The sequence below is a fragment of the Delphinus delphis genome, chromosome 1 (assembly GCF_949987515.2).
Source record: "Delphinus delphis chromosome 1, mDelDel1.2, whole genome shotgun sequence".
NCBI lineage: Eukaryota > Metazoa > Chordata > Mammalia > Artiodactyla > Delphinidae > Delphinus > Delphinus delphis.
The window spans coordinates 24,184,183-24,198,684 of NC_082683.1; the positions used below are offsets into that span (position 1 = coordinate 24,184,183).

Consider the following 14,502-nt stretch of genomic DNA (forward strand, 5'->3'; position numbering starts at 1 on the left):
TATAGTGAAATTTCATTCTACCATTCTTAGTTTAAACATATTACCTTTATAAGGAGCCAAGAGCATACAAAAGTGATCATTCATTCATTAATCAAATACTTAATGCCTAACATCTGGCAGGTAATGGGGCTACAGCAATGAACAAGACACACAAAGCTCCTGCCCAACTGGAGCTTTTATTCCAGCGAATGAGAGCTAGACAGTAACTCTACAATAATTAAAAAGTGGGTGAGGGCCTCCCTGGTGGCGCAGTGGTTGAGAGTCCGCCTGCCGATGCAGGGGACACGGGTTCGTGCCCCGGTCCGGGAGGATCCCACATGCCATGGAGTGGCTGGGCCCGTGAGCCATGGCCACTGAGCCTGCGCGTCCGGAGCCTGTGCTCCGCAGTGGGAGAGGCCACAACAGTGAGAGGCCCGCGTAACCACAAAAAAAAAAAATAAGTGGGTGAAAAAAAGAGTATGGTGGAGTGGAGGAGGGGTTTAGATATGATAAACAAGTGTAATTTACCCACATCATTAAGTTATAGTATCTGTATCAAAACACAGACACACAGACACACACACACACACACACACACACACACACACACACACACACACTAAACTTTCTTTATGGAATGTGAGAACATTTTCTCTACCCTATAACACTATTCCCATTTATCAGGGCCCAAATGGCCCCAAATGAAATCAACAGGTTTGATTTAGGAGGCTTCTGACTTGATCGTTTCTATTCTTCCTCTCATAAATAGCACAAACGCACAGTAATCTACATGGATATGAGTATTAGTCAAGAACACTGACATTTCAGCACAGAATACTAGTTCTGTCACCGTGATGAAGGATCTACTTTTCTTTTTATTAATGGAACATAGGTAGTAAGATGCTGATAATCATTCTTATTCTGAATGCTCTGAAGAATCTATTCCAAAAGATCTATCTATGCCAGTAAGTAAAAATGCAAAACCCAATACCAAGGCTAAAATTACCAACGTTTATGCATTTTGCAATGTTTTCAAAGGCAAAGTTCTTATCAGATCATTTTCAGTATCACTCTGCTACTTATAAAAGTTACACATGTAATCAAGAACCCGTGCACAGATTTTTCTTGGTACCATTTGGTAAAAAATGTAAAAGAGAAACACCACAATCAAATATTTATTAAATGAGTATTTTAAATGACCAACACTGTCCATATTGGCAAGAAGAGATGTGTAGACACTTAATTTACCCAAACTTTCTTATTTCTTTATCTGTAAGAATAGTGAGAGTAACAGCTGATCATGCAGATTTGTAGGAAATATTAGAATTAATGTCTGCAAGGCACAGTGCCTAGTACCCAGGAGCTAATCAATAACCAATAGTTAATTCCTATCAAAATATTAGGCAATTCATTTCTGTTTGTGAACCAAAGAATCTAACGGACTTGACAACAGAAGGAGTGCTTCAATCTATATAGGTAGAAGACTCAAGGGAGGCTGCACAGGTGAGAGTCTGTAGAAAATGCCTAACCAATAATCCAGAACAGCTCTCACCCTAGAAGTAAACAGCAGGTACAGAGATATGGCAAATACTAATAGTTCAAGAACTTAAAAAAAAAAAAAAATCAATGAAAACATCCTTTTCATAGGGCAGAATGAATTAGGCTTATGTTTGGTTAGGAGTTGTGTGAAACATCAGAGGACAGGGAAATGGACAAGGTACCTGAAGAAAGGGGTAGTCCAGACTACTGAGTCCTATTTTACAATCAGGAGAGCAATGTGTTTCCTTTTTGTCAACTCTCTAGAAATCTAAGTGGTTCCCTTGACAATAAATCAAAGTTCTTAAGTCAGCTGCCAATATTCATATTTTAATTTCATAAATGTCAAGCCTGAATTTTATGGAAACAAATATGTAAAATTCCACAAGTAAAATTTTATATACTATAAAATCAACAAAAATGACTGAATATCTACTTGTAAAACACTATCCTAGGAGTTAGTTTACTACCTATCTTCATGATGCAAAAGGTGTTAAATTCAAATTTCTTTTCAAAGGTACTGATTTAAACACAGCATTTAAAATGTAATAAGCAAGTAGATGCTCAATGGAGATATTTTCATTAATAATCATTCATCCTTCTACAGTTCACCATGCTTAGTAGAATCATAATCTATACAGTCTCCCCTAATCTAGAAAGTTCAGAAGCCATTCTAAACTTTTCTCTCTCAAAATGCAACATCCAACACCAAGCCACCACCTGTGCCTGGGTTCAACCTAATATCCAGGATTTTTCCTTTAACAAACATTTTGAAATAGAGAATAACAGTTTTTTTTTTAATCAGGTGTCAAAGGAACCTTCAAAAAGAATGAAAAAGAAATCAGAAGGAAGGTGAAGTGGCCAGGATGTCACTGACTCTACTGAAAGTTTCAGCAATTACATTTGGAAGAGTCAGCATGCCTAGAAGAACATAACAAATGCTTTCTGATAAAACGTAAAGGCCAAAAGGCCGAAAGCAAAGTTTAAAAAGAACCTCTCATTTCAATGACTATGACCAAAAAAGTTCACCAAGAATATCGTATTTTCCTGAAACATCTGACGCCAGAAACTGGCAAAAATATCACTGGAACTAAAATATGGCTACTTGTTAAAAGGTAATGTTAATAATAATAACTTTTTCATAGTAAGGTTTGTTATTGTGGATGACAGAAAACTCTGAAATAATGTACATGATTATCATGCCCATTTTATAGCTAAGGATATATTCAGAGAAATCATGCAACTTGCCCTAGTTGCAACCAGTTAGTGGCAGAACAAAGACCAGATCTCAGGCTTTCTATCACCATGGTCAGAAGACGTAACAAGTTGTGAACTTACAGATTTGGGTTCAAATCTTCTTCTTTTTTTAAATTTATTTTTGGCTGCACTGGGTCTTTGTTGCCTTTAGTTGCAGAAAGCGGGAGCTACTCTGTTGCGGTGCGCGGGCTTCTCACTGCGGTGGCTTCTCTTGTTGTGGAGCATGGGCTGTAGGCACACGGGCCTCAGTAGTTGTGCCTCGCAGGCTCTAGAGCACGGGCTCAGTAGTTGTGGCGCATGGGCTTAGTTGCTCTGTGGCATGTGGGATCTTCCTGGACCAGGGCTCGAACCCCTGTCCCCTGCATTGGCAGGCGGATTCTTAACCACTGCACCACCAGGGAAGTCCCAGGTTCAAATCTTACCACCTTAATAGGTGTGTGATCCTGGGCACACAAATTCCATTTCCTTAATCTTATGCTGGGAAGTCATATAATCTACTTATCAGAATAAAAGAAATTATATGTAGAGCACTTAGCTTTAAACAAAAAGCTTTCAATAAGTACTTATTACTATTTTTCTTATTCACTCTATTAGAGCAAATTTTAAACAAAGCAACTACTTCAGTCTTCTAAATCCATGATTTGGCAGCCATTTAAACACAAAGATCATGACTTGATAAATACCAACTATCCACAAAGAGTAGCTAAGAAATTTATTAATAGGGATCACCCATTCTGTCAACAAACTATCTGCTGAATTCCCTATGCATGTGGTACTAGAATTCTATCTATTGCAACAAAAATCATGCATTAACTTACAAAAAAAATCTGACTACAAAAATACTGACTCAGAGGGGCTTCCCTGGTGGCGCAGTGGTTGAGAGTCTGCCTGCCGATGCAGGGGACGTGGGTTCGTGCCCCGGTCCGGGAAGATCCCACATGCCGTGGCGCGTCTGGGCCCGTGGGCCATGGCCACTGAGCCTGCGTGTCCGGAGCCTGTGCTCCGCGATGGGAGAGGCCGCAGTGGTGAGGCCCGCGTACCACAAAAATAAATAAATAAATAAAATGCTGACCCAGAATAAACTAGCTAGAATTTCAAGACCTGTGTTTTTCCTATAAACTTGTAAAATCTAAAAAATTAAACATACACTCTCTTACTAAAACTGATAAAAAGCAAAGGATTCTTGTTTGGATCATTATCATATGTACATATATGAGCTGGTGTTTTTCCTCAAAAGACAGCTTTAATTTGACGATGCTTATCAAAAGCCTAAATGTTCACTTTATTTACTTGGGGAAAAAACTCCATTTCTAGGACTTTATTCCATGGAAATAATCATGTACTTATGCAAAGAATATTAATCTTATTTATAACACCAAAATATGGCTAAGTTATAACTTAGTTATATAAATATAACATAAATAATAATGGACTGGTCAAAATAAATGAGATACTCTTTAATAGATTTAAAAATGTTAAATAACATGGAAGAGTATAACAACAAGATGCAAAGCCATGTGGACAGCATAATCCCAATTTTATAAGAAATTAATTAAATAGTAAGGCTAGAATGACAGATACCCAACATTTATATTGCTTTTTATCTGACAGGAGGATTTAGGGGATTTTTTTTCCTTCAAGTAATCCAATTCACCACAATTTTCAGCAATAAATAGGTGTTATTCTAGTAAGCAAGAGAAAATGGCCTATCTAATATAAAAAGACGCATAGTATTGCAATTAACTATCCTTTCTCATCTTGGTTAAAAAGCTTACTCTAAGTTAAAAGAGATAAAATAGGTATAAGATTTATGTCCAATTCAACAGATGTTACTATATATAAAATAAACAACAAGGATCTACTGAATAATACAAGGAACTATATTCAACATCTTATAATAACCTATAATGGAAAAGAATATGAGAAAGAATATATATACATACACACACACATATACATGTGTATGTATATATGTAGGTATAAATGAATCACTTTGCTGTACACCTGAAACTAATACAACATTGTAAATCAACTTACTTCAATTTTTTTTTTAATTGATGCTATAAATAAGCAATCTGAAGAACTAGTATCTCCCCTTTGGTAGCAAACTACTTAAAGAGAGAGCCAGAAGTGATCAGAGAATGGTGCTTAGAAACTAACTACAGTATCAAAGAAAGAAAACTTCACTATCAGTATGAATACTCAATTTGCCACACTTAACTGGAAAATCCTCTAAGCAGTATCACATGATATGTAATACCATGATCTCAACTAGTCACAATGAACAAGGACCTGATACGTAAAAGACATTCAGTAAAGCACAGTCAAGTCTGAGCATGAACTCAGATACCACACAAGGGAACTCACCCATTCACAATTCAATTTCTCTATCAGGGACGACACTACCTTTTACCTACACACAATAACTAATATTCGCATTCAGGTGGCATAAATTTTGTCTGCACTCACCTGCTGCTGCCCTTGCTGAGCCTGAGGGGTGGTCTGCTGATTAGCAGAGTTTGTTGCTGCGGCAGCGGCAGCAGCTTGCTGCTGGAAGAGGCTGGCAGGGTAGACTCCCCAGGGAGTAACTCCATAATACTGGTGAGGGACCACAGCCGGGCCTAAAAAATAGCAAGAGAAAGGTAAGAAAAGTTTAGACTATTAACAATCATCTCAGTTTCCAAAGACAACCTGACTCAGCAGACACTACTGTAAAATATTAACTTAATATATTGATTCATTCTAGCTACTCATGAATTCTATTTTTAAAAAACAGAAAATATTATACATGATCCCCAAACCAAAGTCTTCTAAAGTCAGTAATATACTCCAGGCCTAGAGGAAGAAGCTAGTGAAGGACCAAGCATTGGAGATACTGAAAGAAAGCATAAGTGATAGAAGCCGGAAGGGGTACGTGTAAGAACAGATGGAGGAATTGGCCTTGCTCAATCAAGAAGGGAAATAAATGTAGAGTTTGTGTGCTTAAAGTGATGGAACACAGCAAAAGATTAAGTTGTACCCTGCTTTCAGTGGTAAGGATGGCACCTGAGGTGACTGACAGGGACAGGGATCTTGGTGCTTCATTAACTCCAGAAGCATGAAAATCCATCAGCTGCCTAACAAAGCCCAAACATGCCACTGAACCTCCACGGCTCAAATCTAAGAGCCTTGGTTTTCCTATTTCTAATGTCACAAAAAGCATTCAGCACAACTACAATCAGACATTGGTATATGAGATTCAAATTTGTCAAAGCTGAAAACAAGCAGAAATAAAAAATGTAACACCTTGACTTCTTACAGACCTGAGTATTCTATACAAAACTAAGCGTTCTGGGCTTCCCTGGTGGCACAGTGGTTAAGAATCTGCCTGCCAATGCAGGGGACACAGGTTCGAGCCCTGGTCCAGGAAGATCCCACGTGCCGCGGAGCAACTAAGCCTGTGTGCCACAACTACTGAGCCTGCGCTCTAGAGCCCATAAGCCACAACTACTGAGCCCAAGTGCCACAACTACTGAAGCCTGCGCGCCTAAAGCCCACGCTCCACAACAAGAGAAGTCACGACAATGAGAAGCCCGCACACAGCAACAAAGACCCGACACAGCCATAAAATAAATAAAATAAATAAATTTATTTTAAAAAAACAACAACAACTAAGCATTCTGCTTTAGCCTAAATAATCTGTTCACCCTCTTTGGAAACAAGCTACAGCTGTAGTCTCTGCCAAACAGAACATGCAACAGAGAAGTAACAGAGCTATGCAGAAAGCAACCTGGGAGGGGCAGAACTCTAAACCACAGAATTCTCTGAAGCTGGTGGCAAGAAACACCAAGGCTTATTTGCCAACTAAGACAAGGACTCAAAGCCAGCTTCTCACATCTGCTGGAACACATCTCTAATAAGAACCTGCTTAGTTAAAGCACAGAGTTTCAAATATTTGCAACCTGATTAAATAATTACTGCACTTTTCAGTGAAGCTCCATAAAGCTGTTTCAAATATATCCATTCTGACATAGTAGCCAACCCTGTAGAAATATGTACTTCATTAAGTCAAAATCAATTTATACATGTTTTTTGTTTCTCCATTAAGTTCTAAAACACAAATAAGTCAAATTATATCACTGTCCAATATTACTCTGACATTTCTAATTCGGTATTTTCTGTGTCTGTGGTCTTAGCCAAGATCAAGAAGCTCTGTTCATAAAGGTGCCCACTGTCAAACACAGGGCAAAATGGTTCAAAATGAAGGTGCTGCTTAGAAAAACTATGCTACAAAATGAGATATTTTTTAATAATAAACAAATGGGCTAAAAAATGTTAAACATGTAGGCATCTGAATAGTCTAAAAACGATACCTCCAAGTAGGAGAGACTGGTGAGCCCCCCAAACTCAGCTGACTATTGTTTATAAAGTGGGGTGGTCTTGGGACAGTTAAAGAAAGAATGAAAAAGAACACAATGAAGACTACCTATGTCTTAGTTTCCTCACCTGCAAAATGGGTGTAATAGATGTTAGGGTGTTGTCACATCTGTTGTTAAAGGTTGGGGTGCAACCTGCAGTGACAGTCCCAAGGCTCCCCCAAAAGTCAACAAAAGCAAACCTCTACTGTGCAGAGAATGATGTTACAATAAACAACTGCACTGTCCTTTAAGTTTTCTCAACTGGCATTTCTACTACTTTCCTTGGTCATGTCTTGGTCATGTCTTTCCTTGGTCTACTACTTTCCTTGGCTCATGACACAGAGTTTAGGAAAATAGCTCAGGGTGCATCATTAATTGGGCTTGGCTCCTCAGGATGCCTGCTTCAATTCCTGTGTGATTAACACTCCACAAGAATATGCAGTTTCACAGTTTGGGCAGTTAACAGTTCTGGCTCTCTGTGAAAGCCCTTAAGTCATTTTCAGTCTGGCTCAGCTGATAAGTACAAAAGCAAGATTCTCATCACCAAACTATGATCTCAGTGAGGACAAGTGTGTCATCCCTAAGACTAGTTCTTTGTTTCAAATAGCATATAGTAAGTTAGTAGAGGAAAGTTTGCAGAGGAAAGAAAGTACAGAGAAGACAATTCAGGATAACACAGACATTGTATACTACAGTGGAGTGCATGCATAGGCTTTGAGCTAGATCTGGCTCAAACCCGAACTCTACAACATTTAAATTGTGTGACCCCTACTGCCCAAAGCAATCTACAGAATTAATGTGATCCCTATCAAATTACCCATGACATTCTTCACAGAACTGGAACAAATAATCCTAAAAATTATATGGAACCACAGAAGACCCAGAATTGCCAAAGCAATCCTCAGAAAAAAGAACCAAGCAGGAGGCATAACCCAGCCAAACTTCAGACAATATTACTAAGACACAACAGTAATTGAAACAGTGTGGTACTGGCACAAAAACAGACATATGGATCAATGGAACACAAGAGAGAACCTAGAAATAAACACACACACCTACAGTCAATTAATCTTCAACAAAGGAGGCAAAAATATACAGTGGAAAGAAGACAGTCTCTTCAGCAAGTGGTGTTGAGAAAGCTGGACAGCCACATGTAAATCAATCAAGTTAGAACACAGTCACACCATACTCAAAAATAAACTCAAGGGCTTCCCTGGTGGCGCAGTGGTTAGGAGTCCGCCTGCCGATGCAGGGGACGCGGGTTCGTGCTCCGGTCCGGGAGGGTCCCACATGCTGCGGAGCAGCTGGGCCCGTGAGCCATGGCCGCTGAGCCTGCGCGTCTGGGGCCTGTGCTCTGCTACGGGAGAGGCCACGGCAGTGAGAAGCCCGCGTGCCGCAAAAAAAAAAAAAAAAAAAAAAAAAAAACAAAAAACCTCAAAATGGCTTAAAGACTTAAATATAAGACATGACACCATAAAACTCCTGGAAGAGAACATAGGCAAAACATTCTCTGATATAAATCATAGCAATCTTTTCTTAGATCAGTCTTCCAAGGCAACAGAAACAAAAATAAACAAATGGGACCTAATCAAACTTACAAGCTTTTGTGGACTTCCCTGGGAGTCCAGTGGCTAAGACTCCATGCTCCCAACGCAGGGGACCCCGGTTCCATCCCTGGTTAGGGAACTAGATTCCACATGCCACAACTAAAGACTCCGCATGCCACAACTAAGACCCAATGCAGCCAAATTATTAAGTAAATATTAACAACAACAACAAAAACTTACAAGCTTTTGTACAGCAAAGAAAACCATAAACTAAACAAAAAGACAACCTACAGCCTAGGAGAAAATATTTGCAAATGACGAGACTGACAAGGGCTTAATTTTCAAAATATACAAACAGCTCATGCAACTCAACAACAGCAACAAAAAACAAACAAACCAATAGAAAAATGGGCAGAAGACCTAAAGAGACATTTCTCCAAAGAAGATATACAGATGGCCAACAGGCACATGCAAAGATGCTCAACATTACTAATTATTAGAGAAGTGCAAATCAAACAACAATGAGGCACCATTTCATACCGATCAGAATGGCCATCATTAAAAAGTCCACAAATAACAAATGCTGGAGAGGCTGTGGAGAAAAGTGAACCCTCCTACATTGTTGGTGGGAATGTAAGTTGGTGCAGGCACTCTGGAAAACAGTATGGAGGTTTCTCAAAAAACTAAAAATAGAGTTGCCATATGATCCAGCGATTCTACTCCTGGGCATATATCCAGACAAAACTATAATTCAAAAAGATACATGCACCCCTATGTTCATAACAGCACTATTCACAATAGCCAAGACATGGAAACAACCTAAATGTCCAGCGACAGATGGATGGATAAAGAAGAAGTGGTACATATATACAATGGAATACTACTCAGCCATAAAAAAGAATGAAACAGGGCTTCCCTGGTGGCACAGTGGTTGAGAGTCCGCCTGCCGATGCAGGGGACATGGGTTCATGCCCCGGTCCGGGAGGATCCCACATGCCGCAGAGCGGCTGGGCCCGTGAGCCGTGGCTGCTGAGCCTGCACGTCCGGAGCCTGTGCTCCGCAACGGGAGGGGCCGCAGCAGTGAGCGGCCCGCGTACAGCAAAAAAAAAAAAAAAAAAAAAAAATGAAATAATGCCATATGCAGCACCATGGATGGACCTAGAGATTATCATACTAAGTGAAATAAGTCAAAAAGAGAAAGACAAATACCATATGATATCACTTATATGTGGAATCTAAAATACGACACAAATGAGCCTATCTATGAAACAGAAACATAGAAAACAGACTTGTGTGTGTGCGTGTGTGTGTGTGTGTGTGCGCGCGCGCGCGCGTTCGGGGGGATGCCAGTGGGGAGGGATGGATTGGCAGTTTGGAATTAGCAGATGCAAACCATTATATATAGAATGAATAAACAACGAGGTCGTACTGTATAGCACAGGGAACTATAGTCAATATCCTGTGATAAACCATACTAGGAAAGAATTTTAGGGACTTCCCTGGCAGTCCAGTGGTTAAGACTTCATCTTCTAATGCAAGGGGTGTGGGTTTGATCCCTGGTCAGGGAGCTAAGATCCCACATGCCTCAAGGCCAAAAAACCAAAACATAAAACAGAAGCAATATTGCAACAAATTCAGTAAAGACTTTAAAAATGGTCCACATCAAAAACACAAAACAAAACAAAAAACAAAAAACTTTAATAAAATTTTTTAAAAGACTGTATATATGTATAACTGAATCACCTTGCTGTATAGCAGAAATTAACACATTGTAAATCAACTGTACTTCAATTTAAAAATATACAAAAATTTTAAAACAAAAATTAAACAATTTTGCACAAATAAAACAAGGTAAATATGGGATATTATAGATATATTAGTTAACTCGATGGAGGGAATCCTTTCACAATGTATACATATATTAATGTTGTGTACTCTCAATACATTACAATTTTGTCTGGCAATTATATCTCAATAAAGCTGGAGGGAAAAGTAGAGACTAAATAAATAAATTGTGTGACCTCAAGCAAGACAGCTCTCTGAGCCGCAAATTCCTAATCTGAAAAGCCATCATCCAACAATTCATATGAATGAAAAGCACTCACTGGCAAACAATTAATAAGGGTTCAATAAATATTAATGGTAATTAGCAAAGATTCTACTTCCCCTAAAGGCAACAGGGGCAGAGAAATTATACTACATATGTTCCCATCACAACCCATGCCAAAATGTGAACAATTCTAAAGAAAACAATATGACATTCTATGCTGCATTTGAGTTCATAATTACAAATCACATGCTATAAAATATGTGAAATCTTACAAATAATATTTAGTCACAATTAACATGACTTGGAGGGATGTCTCCAAAGAATATTTACTTTGGAAGACATTAAGTCTGCCCTAACGTTGAATTCAATCTACCATATATTTATGACCGCACCATGTTGACAGCTACTGTGCCACACAGAGTCAAGTAACAAAAGTGTCTGCCTTTGAAAGAGTTCAGTCTCAAGGGGGAAGAAAACCCAGTCATGTACACGTCCACAAGCAAATAAATACAAAGTGATGATTAGAGAAAGAATAGGGAAAGGTCAGCAAAGGAAGGCTTTCTAGAGGTGACAATAGCAGCTAAGAAGCTTCCCAGGCAAAGAATGGAGAAAGAGTTTACTCTAGAGGACTAAGAAGACCATAATGTCCAAAGACACAGAGGCCTAAACCAGTGTGGTATGTGTAGCAAACTAAAATCAATTTAGTACGGCTAGAATGTACGGTATGAGCCAGTGGGAGCCAATTTGAAGGGGGAGAAAGTGGCGCACATGTAGAGACATCCATATAGTCGTGGAGAGATCCCTATACATAGTGAGTCCAAATCCTCACTAATCCTCACAATGTCATGGCAGTTCCTTAGAAACACTGATTCCAAGGAACAACCCACCACCCACCATCACCACCACCACCCAAGTAGTTTGGAATGACCAGCCATACTGACATTAACTGCAGTATGCTATATTAGAGTGGGTAAGACAGAAATCAATGAAGGGTTTAAGTAGAAGGATAAAAGGGTAAGATTTGTGGTTGAGACAGTTTTCTTGAACAATCTAGGTGGATGAAGAAGGGGAAGGAAGGAAGAAAATTGAAAATATGTAAGAAAGGGGCTTCCCTGGTGGCGCAGTGGTTAAGAATCCGCCTGCCAATGCAGGGGACACGGGTTTGAGCCCTGGTCCAGGAAGATCCCACATGCCGCGGAGCAACTAAGCCCCTGCACCACAACTGCTGAGCGTGCGCTCTAGAGCCCGTGCTCCGCAACAAGAGAAGCCCCCTCAATGAGAAGCCAGTGCACCACGACAAAGAGTAGCCTCTGCTCGCCACAACTAGAGAAAGCCCGTGCACAGCAACAAAGACCCAATGCGGCCAAAAATTAATTAATTAATTAATTAATTAATTAAAAAGAAAGCACATAAGAGAGAACAGCTGTAAAAGTCTACGTAAAGATTAAACAGACCTGGACTAGGGTAGACTAGAGGTAGTAGGAAGACCTGAGCAAGAGGAGAAATTCCCGAAATATATATGAGCAACTGGTGCCTTAGTGGATCAAAAATATCTATACAGTAACACAACACTGTAAATGAACTATACGTCAAATAAAAATTAATTAATTAATTTACAAAGGAAGTGGCCTAAAGGCATTTGCATCACTTTAAAAAAAAAAAAAAAACGCAAAACAAAAACTATACAGGAGGTGGCTGATTAACCTGCCTTTAAATGTGTTCACGTCTGAGGTTACAGCTAAGCAGAGATGTCTAACTGGCCGACAGATGGTCCTGGAAATCAGGAGAGAAATCTCCACTGGAGACGTGGATTTGTGAGAGTATAAAGAATGTGTGCCCATCAAAATGACTTTAGCAGGTGAGAAAATCCCTCGTGTGGCAGAATGTCTCACCTAGTGTCGCTGCTGCAGCCAATCCAGCTGTGTAGGGGTCCGTCCCTGGGGGCGCAGCACTGATGATGTATGGGTTGGGGACAAACGCAGCGGGAGCTAAACCTGCTGAAAACATACCTGTCAGTAAAAACAAACTTGACTAAAACTGCAGCCCTACCAAACACCTACACAGTTTGGCTAATCATTCCAGGCTGTAGGTGAGGAAAAAAAGAAAAAAGAGAAGATAGGATAGGTTGAGACTAAAAAGGATTTTAAGAAGATAAAATAATCCTTGTACTAAAGATTATGGTGACATCTATCTATCGTCTATTTTTTTTAGCCTTTGCTAAAGACGTACAATTAAAACTGCTATGCAGTTTTTAATTCAGCACAATTTCTAAAGGACTATCAAAATTACATTATAACAGGCTAAAATAAAGCAATTTAAAAGACTTTGTAATGGGATAGAAGGATTTATTTCCATTTAAACAATTTTCCAGTTTTCCACAAAGAAGATGCATGCATATTTATAAAGACTACTACCTACAAGTATAAATTAAGTAAGACCCAAGCAAAGGCCTTTATGCCTAGACTTAATACTGTTGACCCTTTAACAAAGCAGGGGTTAGGGGGTGCTGACCCCTACGTGGCCAAAAATTCATGTACAACTTTAAAGTCAGCCCTCCATAGCCACATTTCTGCATCAACGATTCAACCAACCGAGGATCAAGTAGTACTGTAGAACATTTACTGAAAAAAAATCTGAATATAAGTGGACCTGCGCAGTCCAAACCCATGTTGTTCAAGGGTCACCTGTATATCTAGGTTGGAAGCAAGTCTTTTCTTCCACAGCATTCCACAATCCATGATTGGTGATCTTCTATCTATTCAATCGTGTCATTTTAACATATTAAAAAAAAAATTTCTACTTGCATAGCACTTTGTTTCAAAGAGACCTGAAAAAAGTGGGGGAGGGGTATAGGGGGTCTAGGCAATAAGACAAAAATATGCACATCAAAACATTAATAAGTGCAACAGGAAAAGGGCAAAGCTACTGTACTGTAAAAACCAGTGATTATATGATAATACTTTTTAAAATTTTCAATACATGCTACTTGGAAAATAGGCTTAAAAGTACTACTTGCTACTTAATAAGATGTGACATTGATATATCCATAGTCTACACAAGCCCAACAAGCACAAAATTACTGTCATTTGAGTTCATCCAAACCTACCAACAGAGTTGATGCTAGTCACTACTACAGTAAATACTTTAAATACTGAAACAGCTGAGGCAGAGCAATAACTGGATACCAAGAAATCTTATCAGTTGAGGTCTAGAAAAATAAGAATGTTGCTAAAGACAACTGGACAAGAGTAAGAGGCCATTTATTGTACCTTGAGGGATTTGTCTGGACTTTGACAATCAGTCTGCTGGGTTCCACAGCAGCCGCTATCCTAAAATGGGGCCACCCCTATAAGGGAGCTTTCGGCTCAAGGACTTACCAATGTGGGGTTGATGCGCGGCTGCCAGCGCGTACTGCTGCTGCTGAGCGGCTGTCAACTGTTGGACAGCAAGTGCGTTAGGTCTTTGGAACAGCTGAGGGAAGAAAAGGACATGATGAGGTTAGAGAACCTGTCTTGTGAAATAATTTTAAAACCTCTCTGAATAAGAATTTCCATAAACCCTTGTTTAGACAGGATGCTTTAAACAAAAATGTTCTCATGTTCTACTCCATTCCCTTGGTATCTATGATGCTTCATAGTTCCGTTTTCCCTCTCTTGCTTTACCTCAGTTTGGTGTGCCTGGTTCCCACGTGCTAACTACTCACAGGTTATATGTCCCCTGAACCACAAACATACAT

At 39.4% G+C, this 14,502-nt stretch overlaps 1 protein-coding gene and 1 non-coding gene across 15 annotated transcripts in view; both read right to left on the reverse strand.

Annotated features, from left to right (window-relative positions):
• The window catches only part of PUM1 (pumilio RNA binding family member 1), a 127,749-nt gene that overhangs the window by 35,388 nt on the left and 77,859 nt on the right, over positions 1-14,502 (reverse strand). For 9 of the 14 annotated variants that reach the window (XM_060017865.1, XM_060017793.1, XM_060017856.1 and 6 more), the window contains 3 exons: positions 14,144-14,237; positions 12,659-12,775; positions 5,242-5,393 (listed from right to left, as the gene is read on the reverse strand). In XM_060017865.1, the coding sequence (XP_059873848.1) occupies positions 5,242-5,393; positions 12,659-12,775; positions 14,144-14,237 (363 nt within the window). The remainder of the gene's footprint in view (positions 1-5,241; positions 5,394-12,658; positions 12,776-14,143; positions 14,238-14,502) is intronic. The other 5 variants (XM_060017875.1, XM_060017827.1, XM_060017817.1 and 2 more) reach the window with 2 other exon arrangements.
• Positions 7,673-7,755, reverse strand: LOC132416416 (small nucleolar RNA SNORD103/SNORD85). The gene has a single exon (XR_009517584.1). It is a non-coding gene; the product is annotated as a small nucleolar RNA SNORD103/SNORD85 (small nucleolar RNA).